This window comes from Equus quagga, unplaced genomic scaffold (genome assembly GCF_021613505.1).
Source record: "Equus quagga isolate Etosha38 unplaced genomic scaffold, UCLA_HA_Equagga_1.0 HiC_scaffold_7578_RagTag, whole genome shotgun sequence".
NCBI classification, from domain to species: Eukaryota; Metazoa; Chordata; class Mammalia; order Perissodactyla; family Equidae; genus Equus; species Equus quagga.
The window spans coordinates 1-16,499 of NW_025794564.1; the positions used below are offsets into that span (position 1 = coordinate 1).

Below are 16,499 nucleotides of genomic sequence, written 5' to 3' on the forward strand. Positions count from 1 at the left end.
AAGCTGCCTCCTCCGAAGCCCCCACCTAAGCTGCTGCTTCCATAGCCTCCACCAAAGCTGCCTCCACCAAAACCTCCTCCTGATCCTCCTCCATAGCCTCCTGATGAGCCACCAAAGCAGCCTCCACCAGAGCTGCCACGGCTAAAAGAGCCACCACTGAACCCCCCTGAGCTAAATCCTCCACCAAAGGAGCCTTTGCTGCTTGAAATTCTGAGAGATGATCCCCCTCCTCCTCCGCCTCCACTGCGGGAGGAAGAGTATTGCTTGCGTGAGCTGTATCGAACAGACATGGTGATGCTGTTTAGCCCAGAGAGTGCCTGCTACCAAGGACAGTGACAAGCCTTTATATACTGACAGGGTGTGTCCCGTGTGTGTTGGAGTTTGCTTGCTTGCATGATTTTCTTTTTGCCAGTTTAGCATCTTTGGCTTATGATTGCATAAGTTTTCTTCAGTAATCACCAATTCCAATAGGCATGGTTTTGAATTTGCCCTAGGAACAAACAGGAGGTTTGCTATGTTGAAATTGAAAATGGGTGTAGTTCAGGTGAGTGTATGTTTCATTATGTTTTTTCATCTTTTGAAGACCATTGGGCAACTCTTAAAATCCTGTCTTTTCTCAGCACTATGTAGGTAGCACAGAATGTTCTCAAAGTTTGGAAAAAGAATTTTAGCTACAAAATTATAGTTAAAATAAGATGTTTGTTTAAAAAATGTCTATTTTAAACAGTTTCAATTAATTAGAACAAGAATTAGCATGAAGCCTTCCAGAATCATGCTATAATAAGGATCTTGTACAAAACTGTAAGCTGCCAAAATGAAAATACAAAACATATGCTAAACAATTTAATTAGTGTTTAAAAGTTGCCACACATAAAAATTTAAGGCCATAAGGGCACAATTTAGGAAGTATATGTGTGTATCTTTATAGGGAATCTTTTATTTGGAGAATGAAAGTATATTGATATTTTGCCTGGGAAATTGGAAGTGAGTAATTATTTAGGAACCTTTAATTTAATGGTGCTATTCTTTTTAAAATAAAAAAATCTAAACTCACGAAGTTCTCTTGGAGTTTTTTTGACTTTTAAATTCATTGTACTTAAGGTTTATGTGAAGACCATAATGCAGAAATTCTTGGTCCCAGATATGAAGAACTAAGCTCCAGTAGGTTCTTTATACTAAATTCGATAGAAAAGGGAGAATTTAAATGTTATGATTTTGACTAAAAATTCGTTTGCAAGAATAGACATCCAAATTAGGGATTAATACTTCAAAAATTATGAACTAGGCTGTGAACATACGTTTCCAAGCTACATTCTTTTTCTCAAAAAAATTTGTTTGTATATACTGTGATATATTTGGATATAGAATTTGGCATAACAGTTTATCTAGTGCAGTATTTAATTGGGACCTTAACACATGACATAAAATTATTTTATATCTACTGACAGGCTATGACATTTCTATTGTTCAAAAATACATTCACAGCTATATTTATACATATATATCCACATGCATTTTACAATTCTACAGTGCTATTTGTGATGCTGTGATTTTATAATCTCAGAAACAAGCTGCTGAGATATGGGTGGTGGTTATCTGTAGTTTATAGAGGAGGTAGTTGAAGCTGAGAGACGTTATGATTTTGCCTAAAGAGATATAGTAGGTGGTTGAACTGAGGTTAGAAACTTGGTCTTTTGGTGCCTGGTTTTTTGCTTTTTCTTGCTGTACCAATGTATATATATGTGTTCTGGTGGATTTGGTGTGATAGAACTGAATTCCTGTATTTCTTATCATAAACTTCTCCACATGGGAAAAAACAAAACAAACAGTACTTGGAAGCATGAAAATATTGAAAGGGTATTTGGCAGGCACTCTTCTATGAGGAATTGCTTTTCAAATTCAGTTTGTAGCTGCACATTCCAGTTTATGAAAACTGTAGAAATAAGTTCTGCAGGGAAAAGGAAGGTGGTTGGGAGCATTAACGAAGCGTTGATTGTTAGAATGGAGGCTACTACCCAACAAATGACAGCTCCTCCAACTTGTTAGCACATCCAACTGGGGTGGTAGTTGAGAGAAAAACGAAACGCAACCATGGGAATTGATCCTTGATGAAGATAACATGCAGTAAAGAAAGGCTATGATAAATCAGGAAAGGAAAATACAAGATTATACTAAGTTCAGAGAGCATGTTGAAGCCTTGATATTAACGACAGCAATTTGGAAAGAAAGCATTTTATTTACAGAGAGATTTTGATAGGTTTTACCCATAATTGTTGCAAATTTTGGATCTTGATCGTACCAGATTTGCTTTAGTATTAGCCTTTAATTTCTTCTCCTGGTGGGAAAATATAAAAATTTCCCTCTAGTTTCACTTAGTTAACAAACGGTATGAAGAGATCTATTACGGTCATATCAAATCAAAGAATATGTGAGAGGAAACTTTTGCATAAAAGTACAAGAGAACAAATACGTGTATAGAGACTCTTCTAATACTGACTGTCACATTTCATTTAAGCTACCTTTGATGTTATTATCAAAGATTACTTATTAACTTGTATACTCTAGAAATTGATTTGTTTTTATTTTCACTGTCATTTATTGAAATCAGCCTTTGGCGTGAGTGACATTACAGAGGTGCCATGGAATAATTCTACAGCTAAATTGGATGAAAATCTACAATTGTCGCTTCTAGTCTTGGCACCATTTACACTTGATTGCCATATTCCAGTGAAACTATAATTTCTTTGTTTTCCATTTTTATTTTGTCTCTCTTTAAGGCACATTGATAGGCGTTTAGAAGGTAGAAAGATGAACAAGATTCAGCTCCTGTCCTTAAGGATCTCACCAGTTGTTACAGTACTTGAGGATTCTGAACATAAGCTGTCAACTTAAGTGCTATGCTGTGCAAATGGTAAATGAAGTGGGAGGGAGGTGGGGTGGGGAGAAGGAGTTAACATTTCCTGAACATCTACTATGTTCTAGTTGGTTTACTCTCCTTTAATCTTCCCCCCAATTCCCTGTGACAGGTATTATTTACCTCATTTTATAGCTTAAAGAAATTAAGCTTTAGAAAGCTTTAAGAATTTTCCCAGAGTAAGACAGCTGGTTTATGCTAGAGCCTGGTTTTGATTCAGGCCCATTTGCTTCAAAGATGATGCTATTTTCATGACACTGAGCTGCTGCTGTAAGACTGATGAGCAAGGAGTGTTGTTGGAATAGGGTCACCTGCCCAAGTTTCATGGTGCAGGTGGAATTTAAGCTGAGTGTTGTGAAGGATGAGTAGGATTTTTCCATGTGTGCAGCAGCAGAGAAGTGGGGAAGTGGGGACTGTGAAAATGCCAAGCAGGTGGAGACTCTGAATGGACAAGTTTGGCTGGAACAGATCATCTGTTTTATTAATTTCTCTTAACAGATTTTGTTGAGTGCCTGCAATATTTCCTGGGGATACATAGATGACTAAGATGTAATTCCTGCCTCTCAAGGAGTTTAAAATTTACTTGGAGAGGCAAATAAACATACCCATGAGTCAGAGATTGTAATCCAGTACAGGGTAATCTGGGCTACATTGAGGCATGGACAGGGTTTTGAGGGATGCAGAGAGAGGTTTGAACAGTCTGATGTGAGTGTGTTTGTGTGTGTGCTCACTAGTGCATGTGTGTGAGATGTGTGAGGGCACAATGAAAGAGTAGTGGTGTCAAGTTTTGAGGAGAAGATTAGTTTGGTTTAATATGTGACGTTGGAGTAATACCAGGATATTCATGTAAAACTGTTTTTGAGCAGTTAGAATCACAGGGCTACAGTTCAGGAGAGATGTGAGAGCAGCAGACTTCAGGATAGTTAGGATCTCTAAGGGAAGGAATTTAGAAAGAAATGAGCAGAAGGTCTAAAGCTGAACTTTTGGCGATGGCCACTTTAGGTGCTGGGAAGAAGAGCCAGCAAATCCTGGTAAGAAGGAGGGCACCTGGAAGTGTGGAAGAGGGAAGAAGGATCATGGAAGCTAAGGGAGAAGAGAACCCAGATAAGGTGGGGTGGTCTGCAGAGCGAGATGAAGGAGAAAGGAGATTGAAGAAAGACCGTTGATTTGGCAATTAGGTCCCAATGGTATCCTTCTGGAGGGCAGGTTTAGTCAACTTGTGGTATGGCAATCCACAGTATATACCCAATATTGGAATTGATGACTTTGCTTATGGTATTTGATTTTCATGTTTAGTGTAGTCCAGTTTATCAATTTCTTCAGTAATTTCTTTTGGATTTAGGGTCATGGTTAGGATGAGTCTAGGTGCTATTTTCATGGAGTTAATTTGGCTCTGGAAGCATGTTGTTGGTTCAGCTTTGTTATCAACTTGTGTCCCTGTTGGGATTTGGATCTTTCCTTTTACTTCCTTATTTTGCTTCAAGTAAAATCCTTTTTTGAAGTTTCTAGGTGAAAATTCTATTTGCAAGTTTATTTCTCTGAGAAATTGATAAATACAGAATAATTTAGGTAGTTGCAGAAAGATGAATCTGTTAACGCAGGTTATGTCTCAAGATAGCAAAGTTGATGAGCTAAAGATTTAGTGGTTTCTATTGTTTATGGCATAAAGTTTGAGAATTAGACATTTTTTGCATGAATGTTCTGTGACTTTGTGAGATTGCTGAGTGTGCCTTTGTGATTACCACCCATGGAGTCAAAGCCAAGTGGAAAGCTGTACAACAGTGTGATGGATGTGTTACCTGCCTCCTAGACCATTGAGCAATTAGGACAACTACGATATTGAAAAGTCCGTGTCTTCTCCTTGGCAAACTTCTAAAATGCAGGGCTCTGAAATCTGCAGACACTGCTATATTACAGAAGTTTTCTAAAACTTCTGGGACTGCATTGTGATGGAAGTCACAAAAATGTGAAAACATGAAGGCTTTCCAGTGTAGTGTAGCAGAGTGGTTAAGTAGGTGCGTACTGGAGTCAGACTGTTTGGGTTAAAATCCAGGCAGAGGGCAACATGATGAGGTTGAAATGAAAAAAAAAGGCCTATTGCAAAGTTAGGACAATCGTCCAGGTGGGAAGGATGAAGGTTGTGGGATGAAAAAGTTGGGAGTACTTGGTGTTTTATTGAATTTGGAGAATGAGGAAGAAAGAAGAGTTGGGAATGACCCTTCAGTAGTTGATTTCAGATTCTGGGAATCCACAATATTCACTGAGATAGGGAATATAGCAGGAGGAAGATACTGAGTTTACTTTTACACCACCTGGGTTTGAGAGGTTGGTGAAATATCTCAGAAAGAGATGACTGATAGGAAGTGTGACTGTTTAGAATAAGTACATGGAATTGGGAAAAATACCTGAATAACAATGTGTAAAGGGATAGTCAGGAAGAACTGAGGGCCCAGCTTTCATTTGTAACGACATTCAAATGCATCCAGTCATGAGCCGCAGAACAACGTTTGGTCAGTGACCGACCGCATATATGATGGTGGCCTCATAAGATTAGTACCATATAGCCTAGGTATGTCGTAGGCTATACCTTCTAGGTTTGTGTAAGTACACTCTATAATGTTTGTACAATGATGAAATTGCCTAGTGATATATTTATCAGAAGTATCCCTTTCGTTAAGCGAGGCATGATGGTATTGGAAAGTTATTCTGATGTAGGAATAGAGAAGATGATGATCAGGCTGATGTGCATTTTGGAATTTGAAGATAGATTCAGAAGATAGAAAAAGTAGCAAAGAAATTTCTAGTGCTCTTGAGAAAATGGTTGAGGTGATTGAGCATACGGTCACATATAAAGAAGGAAGTAAGACCAGAGGGACAGATACACTGAAGAAAAAGAAAAAAGTTGACTCATGGGACATCTTTATGAGGTCATGGAGCAAGAAGAGTGTGAGAAGGACATTGAGAGAGGTGAAGGAAGATGGGTTAAAGTCGGACAGTGGAAGACAGAGTTTAGAATTTTACAGTTGGCACAACCCCAGATCTTGACAAAGTTCGGTGAACAGCCATGGGCACGGGACCCAACGGTCACTGAAATAAGAGATCAGAAGTGGACTGCCCTGAAACTCAATGGAGTAGGAGGTTAGGAACTGTTAGACTGTGGTGTTAAGTGGGCCATCTACATAGGCATGAAGTCTCCCATGGTGGCAGGAGATGGGAGAGTAGTGGACTGTGAGCCAGGTGCCAAAGTGCTGGGATGATGGGAAGGTGTGGTGAGGCGTTAGCTTCAAAAGAAGAATTTAACTTAAGAGTTGATCCATGTAAAGCTGTATGTGGCAGTGGGATTTAGGGAATAGAGAGTCTGCCTTGAAGTTTGTATATTAGTTATGTGGAGTGGGAGTGCAGATTAGAGACTGAAAAGAGAGGTGGAAGGGGAGATGGGGAGAGGAGAGAGGTAAGAATGGAGGTGAGTTGGGGAGATATGGAGGGTGAAGAGAAGAGGGAGAGGAGATGGGAGAGGAGAGGGGTACGGGAGGGGATGTAGGGGTGGAGAAAGAGTTGGGAATGGAGATAGGGGATGAATGATCAGTCTCTGATAGCAAAGTTGCTAGGCCAGTTCGGGAGAAAGGCACTGTAAGTGATTAATGACATTAAAAAAAGTCTTTTCAACTGAACCCTTCTGCAGAGAGGCCTGCAGAAAGAGTTTTGTAGTTGTCAAAATGTGGCTAAAAGGAATTTCCACCTCATAAGGTTGTTGAGACACTAAAGGAGATCCTGCTTAGCACAGTACCTGGCAAATAAAAAACCTCAATGGGGGTCGGCCTGGTGGCCCAGCGGTTAGGTTCGCAAATTCCGTTTCGGCGGCCTGGGTTCGTCGGTTGGGATCCCGGGGGCGGACGTGGCACCGCGTGGCACACCATGCTGTGGTAGGCATCCCACATATAAAGTAGAGGAAGATAGGCACGGATGTTAGCTCACGGCCAGTATTCCTCAGCAAAAAGAGGAGGATTGGCAGCAGAGGTTAGCGCAGTGTTAATCTTCCTCAAATGAAAAAAAGAAAGCCTCAATGAACTGCAGCCATTATTATTATTGTTGTTGTTGTGTTACAAACTGGGTGTGTGTGTGTGGAGGGATCTGGGGAGGTCAAGCTGAGAGAGAAGGAGACATGAGCAAGAAGTGCCCTAAGATGACTCCTCTTGAGGCAGTGGCAAGGAGAGTGGGGGAAGGAGGTGGAGAGGACAGGAAAAGGGGGATGCAAGGACTTGGTTGAACTTGACTGGTTTCAGGTTCTGCAGATTACAGGTATAAAGTTGTTTTGCCACCAGAAGCATCACAGTGTCTCCTGGAACTGTGTTGGTGCAAGCAATCTGAAGCACTGTGGCCGGCATCAACATGGCCTTTAAATGCATTTTCTGGGCAGAGTTATAGGCTCTTTTGAGAGCTGCAGAGAGCCTTAGACATCACCTAATTCAGCCCCTTTATTTGTCAGATGAGACAAATGGGACCGAGAAACGTGAGAGTTTGCTTGGTGTCACCAGACACATGTCAGGTAAAGACTTGGCTTATGTTCAAGACGGCCTTGAGATCCTGGCATCATGAGTGTATTTTAGATACAAATAATTACTCCAAATGATCCATGCTAATACGAATACCCACTTTATATCTTGCCATCAGTAGTCTTACCATGTTGTATGAATTGTACAATTATTCTTTTAATTAAATTATTGAATTATTGAAATTGAAACAGTGAGGAATTAGAATATGAAATATATAAAGAATTGTAAATCTCTTCAGGGCCTGCTTATTAACTGTAAATAAACATAATTAGATAAGTAATGGGTGTAACGTGTCTCCATCCTGCATATATAAAGAAAATATTTCCAAAAGAACATTTTGTGACAAAAAAGAGAAAGACACCGTCCTTTTAGAAAGCGTAGATAAGTGGTTTCTCCTTTTCAGTCAGCATCACCCATGTCGTTAACTACACTTGCCCCTGCTGTCCTGCTGACACCAGGTGGCAGTGCTCACCTTCAAATGGATGTTGCTTGGGCCTGAACCTCCACTTGAGCCTGGGTCCCACATGCCCTCAGCAGGAAATTATTAAATCTGATAAAAAACAGCCTCAACATTTGTCTTTTCAAAGTTGCAGAGCAAGATGACTATAAAGACAAAATTTCCTTATATTTATATGATACTTTACAGCTTCCAAAGTGCTTTCTTGTATGGCATGTCATTTGAACCTTACAAGGAATCTGGGCATTAGGAAGAGAGGTTTCCTTCCTCTGAGTTAAAGAAGAGGCAGCTGAGGAAAAGGACTGTTCAGGGATATGCAGCATGAAACTGGGAGAACCAGGCCAGAATGGGCCTTGTGACTCAGTGTGATGATCCTTTCAGTAGACCTAATCTTCTTTAGATCAGGTAGAAAAATAAGACTCAAACAACGCAAAAATCCCTCTTTAATGAAAACCATAAACATGCTTCTTACAAAATCCCTCTCAGAATTTTTAGTTACTAGCAAAAGGAAACGTTTACCTACAGATATATTGCCTTTCAGATGTGATGCATTCATTCTTTTGCTCATTCAAGAAATAATTCCTGAGCACCTGCTATGCTCCAGGCACTGTGCTAGTGGCGGGGGACATGGAGGGGAAGAAAATAGATGCCTTGCAAGCTCTTATTGTGAATAACGCTGCTGTGGACATGGTATGGACAAGTATCTCTTCCAGACCCTGATTTCAATTCATTTGACTGTATACCAGAAGTGGAATTTCTGGATCATATGGTAATTCTATTTTTAATTTCTTTAAGGACCTGTCATCCTTTTTTCCACAGCAGCCGTATCATTTTACATTCCTACAAATAAGGCACAAGGATTCCAATTCTCCCCCCTCCATGCCTGCACTTGCTATTTTCTCTTTGTTTGATAGTAGTTTTCCTAATGCTGTGAGGTGGTATCTCACTGTAGTTTGGATTTGCATTTCCCTAATGATTAGTGATGTGGAGCATCTCCAAGACCCTACTTGCTTTTGTCTTTACAACAACTATTGTCAGTCTTCAAGATCCATTTTGGTGCCATTTTATTTTCTAGTCTTCTCTTCAAATTTCTTACTTTATAAAACCTTACAGAGGCTCTATAGATCAAAACTTTTAATGAGAGTTCCTCTTCCAAAGGAACTTGGAAGGTTGATTAGCTTGGTCTTGGTTGTGCTAGACTTTAAACCCAGTTATTCACGCTTTTCAAGCATTTCTCCTGAGATAACTTCTTGTGAGTAGAAAAGGTTAATTAAAAGATTAAGTGTGTGATTTTTTCTTTGGTAAAATCCAGCAGGTCAAACTAGTTTCAGAACACTACCCACATTCTTCCCTGAGGTAATATTCAATATTTACATCAACGCACAATAATTTCTTGCTTTTCTGTCTGGTACTACCCTGGAAAGATCTCTTACTCCATGATGGAATGTGGATGGTGTTTGTGATTTTATCTGGAGACACTGAGGAGTAAGGTGACAATTCAAACAGCCCTTCCTCCTTTGCCATGGTGTTCTGTGGAACAATCTGGTTCAAAAAGTATCCTTCAAGAAATATCCTTCATACCTGGCTTCCAGACTAGACTCATTTCTTTTGTGATAAGTTATTTCTCTTTGTCACCCAAGGACACAGTTTGGATAGTCTGCATCATAATTAGGGTGACCACAGCTGCAGCTTTAAGGGATAGTCAAGTATCTCCAAACATTGGGGCAATCATCTCGTCCTTCCCACTTACTTTCGTAAACCTCCTGCTATGTTTTATTGGACCCCAGCTCACAGGGCTAGATTAATCATAATCCTTTGTAATGTACTGTCATCATTATTCCTACTGTCTGGAATTTAGTTTTGCAGCCCTAGGATGGCAAGCTGACCTTGTTCTCTACCCTTTGGCGGGCCACGTTAATGATCACCCACTCTAACAAATTATTGTGATGCTTATGTCTGTCTTTTGAGAAACTATGTTATTTATCCAAGAAGCATATTTCTTTGTAGATGAACAGAATGCTGTTTCTTCATTACCTACTCTCTGATGGGCATTTTTCTAAGGGCTGTATAGATATTTAACTCCTTTTATCCCCACAACAGTCTCAGCTGTGGTAGTCATTATACCTATTGCATAGACAAGAAAACTGAGATTCAGAAGAGTTGAAGCAACTTGTGCAAAAATTACCTGATTTGTAAATGCCACTGCCAGGATATGAAGTCTAGGAATCGTTGATTGTGAAATGCATGCTTCTCACCACAAATGAGCTCTTTCCCTAATTCCCCCGCTCAACATGCAGTCTAGATGGGAAATACTGGATGGACCTTATTTAAACCTACTCAAGCTATTTCCCTTATAAAGCTGACCACAACAGTTACTCCTCCATTCCCAAGAAAAATATCAAGCCATCACGGACATCAAGGTCAGAGTCCAAAGCTTTCAGGCCTATAGCAGCATAAGGCAAAATCTTTGGAGAAGCAAGCTTTTGTTGTTTAGTGTGATTCCACATGAATGCCAAATATTGGCCCTGCCAGTGTCTTTGCACACTGTCTTGCTTAAACAGGAGGACCCGGTAACAACTTTAGAATCTGTAAGAATGTGTACAGGAGTTTTTGATCAATAGCTACATGATAAAACGATGTGGTAAAAACAGTGACCTGTACATTTCACAATAGTTTTTTAAAAGATAAATACCAATGTCCTTGTTAAAATAGAAGTGTTCATTTAGACAGTCTTATTAAACTGTAGTTTCAGAGTCTAGTCAAGAAAGTAGTTCTCTTTTTGTGTTTTATTGAGATATAGTCGACATTCAGCCTGTATAAGTTTAAGGTGTACAGCATAAGAAATACATTGAAATACATATACAGCAAAATGATTAGCACAATCAGTTTAGTGAACGTCAAGAAAAGTAGTTCTTTGTCAGAGAGAATTTAATATAAAGAATGGTTTAAGGAGATATTGGAAGATTGAAAAGGTGAGAAGATAGGACCACCATGATTCACCTTTCAGGAATGAAGGTTGGGGTCACTACCCAACCAGATAAAAAACTCTGACCAGCTGAGAGCCTGGCCTTGAGTGTGTGTGTGTATATGGGGTGGTGGGTAGAAGAGAGACAAAGCTTAATAACAAACACAACTATCTCATAATAACGTATTTGTATTTGTCTCAAATTAGTGTCATTGAATATGAAAACACTTATTTCTTCAGAATAAAGAGAATGGTCATCTCAGATTGTGAACAATACTTTAGTTGCCAGGGACATGGTTAACTTTGTTAGATAATAAATATTTTAAAAGACAAGTGTTTTTAAAGAGCAGTCAGTACATACACAGTAGGAGCTCCAAGAGTCCTTACCCAGCAACATTGGATTCAGGGCTTTACGATGTGGTCTGTTAGGACTTCAACAGTGAACCTTAGAAGCCTGGCCCCCGAGAAGGGTGGCTGGTACACGTATAAACAGACATGTGAACTAAAGTGGAGAGTCTCTGAACTCTGGGTAACATTTAGTGCCAGTTAGGGCATGGAGCCTTGACTATTGGGAAGTACATTCACATTAAAACAGGGCTTCAGTCATCACTTTGGGGTGCAGAGGGTAGAGTTTACCCAGCAGGAGTCCCAACCAAATGTCCTGGGGACCAGGGCTCAGGTCCTAGGAAAAACTGGAGCTCAAATCAGGAAGGAATCTGAGGAAGGCTGCTACTCGGTGAACATGGGTAACCCAGGAACCAGCCAGGGAACACAGGTGGTCTTAGGGGCAGAGAATAACTTTAGCCCTTACCTACTCCATATACTAGCAGAGTACCAAGTAAAGTCACTTGGGTTCTTATTGGCTGAAGGATGTGATTGGGTTGACCCTACAAGACTAGGTCTGTAGGACTGATCACTGGGCAGGGTTGGTGAGCAGGGACCTAGAGGTGTCTTTTTGGTCAAACTGGCATCACCACGTATCAACAGTGCTTCTCCTGTTCATCTGATAAACACCAGACAATTCTGTTGGGGTGATATGGGCAGAAGTAATATAGTAATGGGGAGAAAATAAGGGCAGATAAATGTGAGAAGTCAAGTGAGGAGAAAATGTGAAATTTCCAATTAACTTTATTTTGGGGGTCCTATTTGAGCTATTTCCGAATTTCCGGGATCAAAGAAATTCAAAGCCAGAGAACTGGGAGCTTTCCACATTCTGCGTATCTTTAAGAAAGACTAAGAGTGGGGACTGACGGACTTTTTACTCAGTGAGATTACTGACGTTGGTCCAACACACCCACAAGATGAAAACATTTACTCACAGAAACCATGGAGACAATCATTCTGTCTTCAGAATTTCTAGGTAACCAATCTTCAAATGCTATTGTGTACTAATATTTAAGGTTAGAAACATCTAATTTAAATAAAGAATTCTGACCAAATTGCATAGTTTGCATCAGTATGAAAGTTTATTGAAAGTCATTAGTAAATGAGCATAGAAAGGGTTTTTTTTTTTTCCCATTAAAGAACACTTTCTGGCAAAGTGAAAAGAAGAAATATAGGAACCGCAAAACACCTTTTAGACACCTTATTTTCTAGACCATTAAGATTGAAGCGTTTTCCTGGAGAAGATGTTTCTCATGATTCTGTACATAATGGCCTGTGTGAAGGGAGACTCTTTCCTCTTGATGCGGTTTAATAGTAGTGTTTCTTGGTTTCTGATTCAACCATAGATGAAAGGACTCTACCGTCAGGTGCCACCTCTTCAATAATTGTCTTGATTACACTGGCTTTCTTAGTATCTGTATGCAAATCCCAAAAGAAAACGAGAATTCAACCCAAGCAATTTGTGGGGGTCCTTACTAATTAACAAGCAAATTTCTAAAAGAAAAATACACTAAATTTCAAAAAAGAAACTTCAATTTTTTTTATTTTGCTTTAAAAAACCAAAAACCCTCAGCAATGTTTAATCTACAGCATTTTCGACCACGCCATTTTCCCTTCCAGATTGGTGTAAGAGTACAGTTCATTAAAAAACGCAAGCGGGAAACTTCTGTAAGAGTTTAATTTTCTTAAACTGCTCTAGAGCTGAAAAAGCAACAAAACCGTCACAGAAAGTCAAAACTAGTTCTGATTACCCCAGCTAGTTTCTGCTGACCTTGGTCCCTTAGATGAGGACTCGCCAGCGGACCCGGAAGACGAGGACTTGTGGCCTCCGCTGGAACTGCTGCCACCGTAGCCGCCGCCGGAACTGCCGCCGAGACCTCCGCTGGAACCGCCGGCCTGGCCGCCCCCGGAACTGCCGCCGTGTCCGCCGCCGCTGGAGCTTCCGCCGCCGTAGCCGCCGCCGCTGGAGCTTCCGCCACCGTAGCCGCCGCCGGAACCGCCTCCGTAGCCGCCGCCGGAACTTCCGCCATAGCCGCCGCCGGAACTTCCGCCATAGCCGCCGCCGGAACTTCCGCCATAGGCGCGCCCGCCGCCGCGGGAACTACCGGGAGTAAGTGTCACATCGGTTAACTCTAACGTTGGGCGACGGTCGATCGCTTTCCAGATTATTGTTGCTTTAGAAAATAAGCAAAACGTTGTTGGGAGAAAAGACAGCCTTGCCAACTATGAATTTAGAAATCCATTCTTAAAAAAATTCTCTAAAAACAATTCTGTATAGTATGCACAACCCTAAGGATCGTTCTCGGGCCAAATTCGTGGGAAGTTGAGACTGGTCACATCGGCCTTTTCCTGGGCTCTGCCTCCTCCCTTCTCCCCACTTTCTCCCATCCTGTGGCACTTCCTCGGGTTTTGGAGAAGCCTTGCAATTTGGAATATTGCATCTAAGCAGTGGGGATCCTTTAAACACTTTTGTCATTTACCTTCCCTCTCCTTCTAGCAGGCTGCGGTAGGTTTGAATTTCATTCTCCAGTCTGATCTTAATATCCAGGAGTTGCTGGTACTCAGCATTCTGGCACTCGGTTTCTGCTCGAATCTGCTGTAGTTGTTCCTCCAGAGAGGAGATCTGGGCCTGGATCTGTGAGAGCTGTACACAGTAGCGGCCTTCCGTTTCTGCCAAGGAGGCTTCCAGAGATTGTTTCTGAAAAAAGGAGAGAATATATTGTGGCTTAGCCACCTCCTTGTTCAGTTGAGTGCAGTGAAGCTTTTCAATAGTTTAATATGACATCATGTAGAAGAATAAAGAAAATGAATAGAATGTGTTTTTTTGCTTAATGGCAACATTTCAATTTCAGCACTTTTAGATCAATGCCAATAATGCTTTTCTCCGGTTAACAAAGAACTCCAATTTTATTTCTACTTTCTTAGCCCAACTCTGCATTTTGTTTTGTGTTGGGTTGCATATTCTCATGTGAGCATGAAACTTTGCAGGAGAAAATCGAAGTCATTTTATAACACAGTTCTTAACATACCAGGGCCAATTGGGACTGTAGTTCAATCTCCAGACCTTGAACAGTGCGTCTCAATTCAGTAATCTCAGATTTATGGCTGGACATTTGTTCGATGTTACTATTGATTTCTGTAGTCAGTTCCTGGCTCTAGAGTATTAAAAACAGGGGAAAGATGAAGAAAATCGGACATGATAACCAAACCGAACCTCCATTGGCTTCAGTATGAAGGAAGATGCATGACCTTTTCATTGAACCAGGCCTCAGCGTCTTTGCGGTTCTGTTCAGCAAGTTGTTCATACTGATTTCTCATGTTATTCAGAAGTTCGGTCAGATCAACACCTGGGGCAGCATTCATTTCCACATTCACGTCACCAGTGGACACGTTTTGGAGGTCTCTCATTTCCTGTTTGAGGATCAGAAAGATTTAATAACTGCACTGTGATTACAATGAGCCCCTTTTGTTTTGGCTAGGGAAAGTATAACTTTCTGTGTCACCTCCTCATGGTTCTTCTTCAGGTAGGCGAGCTCTTCAGTCAGGCTCTCAATCTGCATCTCTAGGTCAGCCTTGGTCAAGGTCAGCTCGTCCAGCACCCTGCGCAGGCCATTGATGTCGGCCTCCACGCTCTGGCGCAGGGCCAGCTCATTCTCATACCTGAAACAAGCATGATCCAAATACTGGCTATAACTTATACTGGAGGCGTACCCAGGTAGAGACTGTTTAAAAAGTAAGTATAGAGTTGATTTCCCATCATGGCAACATTTATCATATACAATTTCACATAGGGATGTTAGTGGTTTAATGCAAAGAAGCTTAGTGGTTACTTTAAAATGCATTTTCTTCTTTTAATATTGCCCAAAAGGTAGCATTGAAGTGGAGGATTTCTCTGATGACTCCAATAGTGTTTGACTTTGAATGAATTCAGGAAAATGTAAATGCTATTGTGGGCATGCAAAGTCATTGTTAAGAACAAGGTCTGTATCTGTTGGGACAGTATTGTACCACATTCACTTAGCTTACTTCAGCCTGAAGTCGTCAGCTGCCAGCCTGGCGTTGTCGATCTGAAGCACCACATTGGCATTATCATTGGTTAGATTGATGATCTGGAGAGAGAGGCAAAGAAATTAGATACAGATATGGCTTTTATAGAGGCATGCATAGATGAACTGCGTTTTTATGTTGTTCTCTTGGAAAATCTGGGAGGCATTTCTTAAAATATGAAATATGACAGACTTACCCATATACTGAAACTTGAGTTATTTGTTCTCTTGAAGTTTCTATACTCTTTGATTTCCGTGTCATCCCTTTCTGAAAACTAACTGGCCTTATATAGATGTGTTCCAGCTAGTGTGTCCCCCCGTTTATACTTTGTGATTTCTCTGTATTTCAGCGAACTTTTGACTGATTCATACGTGTTTTTGCTTTAACTTGTCATAAATATATCTTCTGAATGAATACACTCTGAGCCGGCGGCACACAGTAGGTGCAATTCACAAATTCGCTAGAGCCAAGCAATACCCCATTTGCATACTAGAGAATTCATGTTTCTTGCAATGAGTATTTTTTTGTTATCAATCTGAATAAATTTTGTTCTGGTTCATTTCATAATTCTTTCAGTTACTATATTTGAAATATCTAGTGTATTTTAACTATAGACTCATTATACACTCATTGAGCCCTAAAACCTTCTCAGTAATCTGCCATCCTATAAGCGAAAGAACACACTCGTTGGATGAAGATTGCAATGAGCATAGCCTCACAAATATCTTTGATGAGACTTGGTTATTTTTGGAAGCAATAAAGTCAGATAGGCAAACACAGTGAATAGCTATACTGTGCTTAATTTAAGTTCATCCGCCTGGATTACGTTGATGAGAAATAGGCCTAAAGTTGGATTTTCAAAATGCCGCTTACCTGATTTTTAAGATCTTCAATGATTTGGTAGTATTTGCTGTAGTCACGAGGCTCCCGCTGGCCTGCGTTGCCATGCTTTTCATACCACTCCTTGATTTTGCCTTCCAGCTCATAGTTTGATTCTTCCAGAGCCCTAACTTTGTCCAAGTAGGAAGCCAGGCGGTCGTTCAGATTCTGCATGGTTACTTTTTCATTTCCAGAAAGAAGGCCGCCATCTCCTCCAAATCCACCACCGAAGCCTCCTCCAAAGCCGCCCCCAACGAAGCTGCCTCCTCCGAAGCTGCCTCCTCCGAAGCTGCCTCCTCC

General features: G+C 40.7%; 1 protein-coding gene across 1 annotated transcript; it reads right to left on the reverse strand.

Moving 5' to 3' along the window:
* Positions 1 to 12,333: 12,333 nt before the first annotated feature.
* KRT10 (keratin 10) lies at positions 12,334 to 16,493 on the reverse strand. Its single transcript, XM_046649515.1, has 8 exons — positions 16,194 to 16,493; positions 15,300 to 15,382; positions 14,777 to 14,933; positions 14,523 to 14,684; positions 14,303 to 14,428; positions 13,754 to 13,971; positions 13,025 to 13,374; positions 12,334 to 12,688 (listed from the first exon to the last, which is right to left on the reverse strand). The coding sequence occupies exons 1-8, from the start codon at positions 16,371 to 16,373 to the stop codon at positions 12,582 to 12,584; spliced, it is 1,383 nt and encodes a 460-aa protein (XP_046505471.1). The 5' UTR covers positions 16,374 to 16,493; the 3' UTR covers positions 12,334 to 12,581.
* Between the last annotated feature and the right edge of the window lie 6 nt (positions 16,494 to 16,499).

Excerpts from the sequence above, each read along its gene's own strand:
- KRT10 (XM_046649515.1), bottom strand. The coding sequence starts at position 16,373 with ATGCAGAATCTGAACGACCGCCTGGCTTCCTACTTGGACAAAGTTAGG. Across the intron at positions 14,685-14,776 it reads TGAAGAAGAACCATGAGGAG|GAAATGAGAGACCTCCAAAA; the intron begins GTGACACAGAAA and ends ATCCTCAAACAG. Across the intron at positions 12,689-13,024 it reads GTCAGCAGAAACTAGCTGGG|ATACTAAGAAAGCCAGTGTA; the intron begins GTAATCAGAACT and ends ATTTGCATACAG.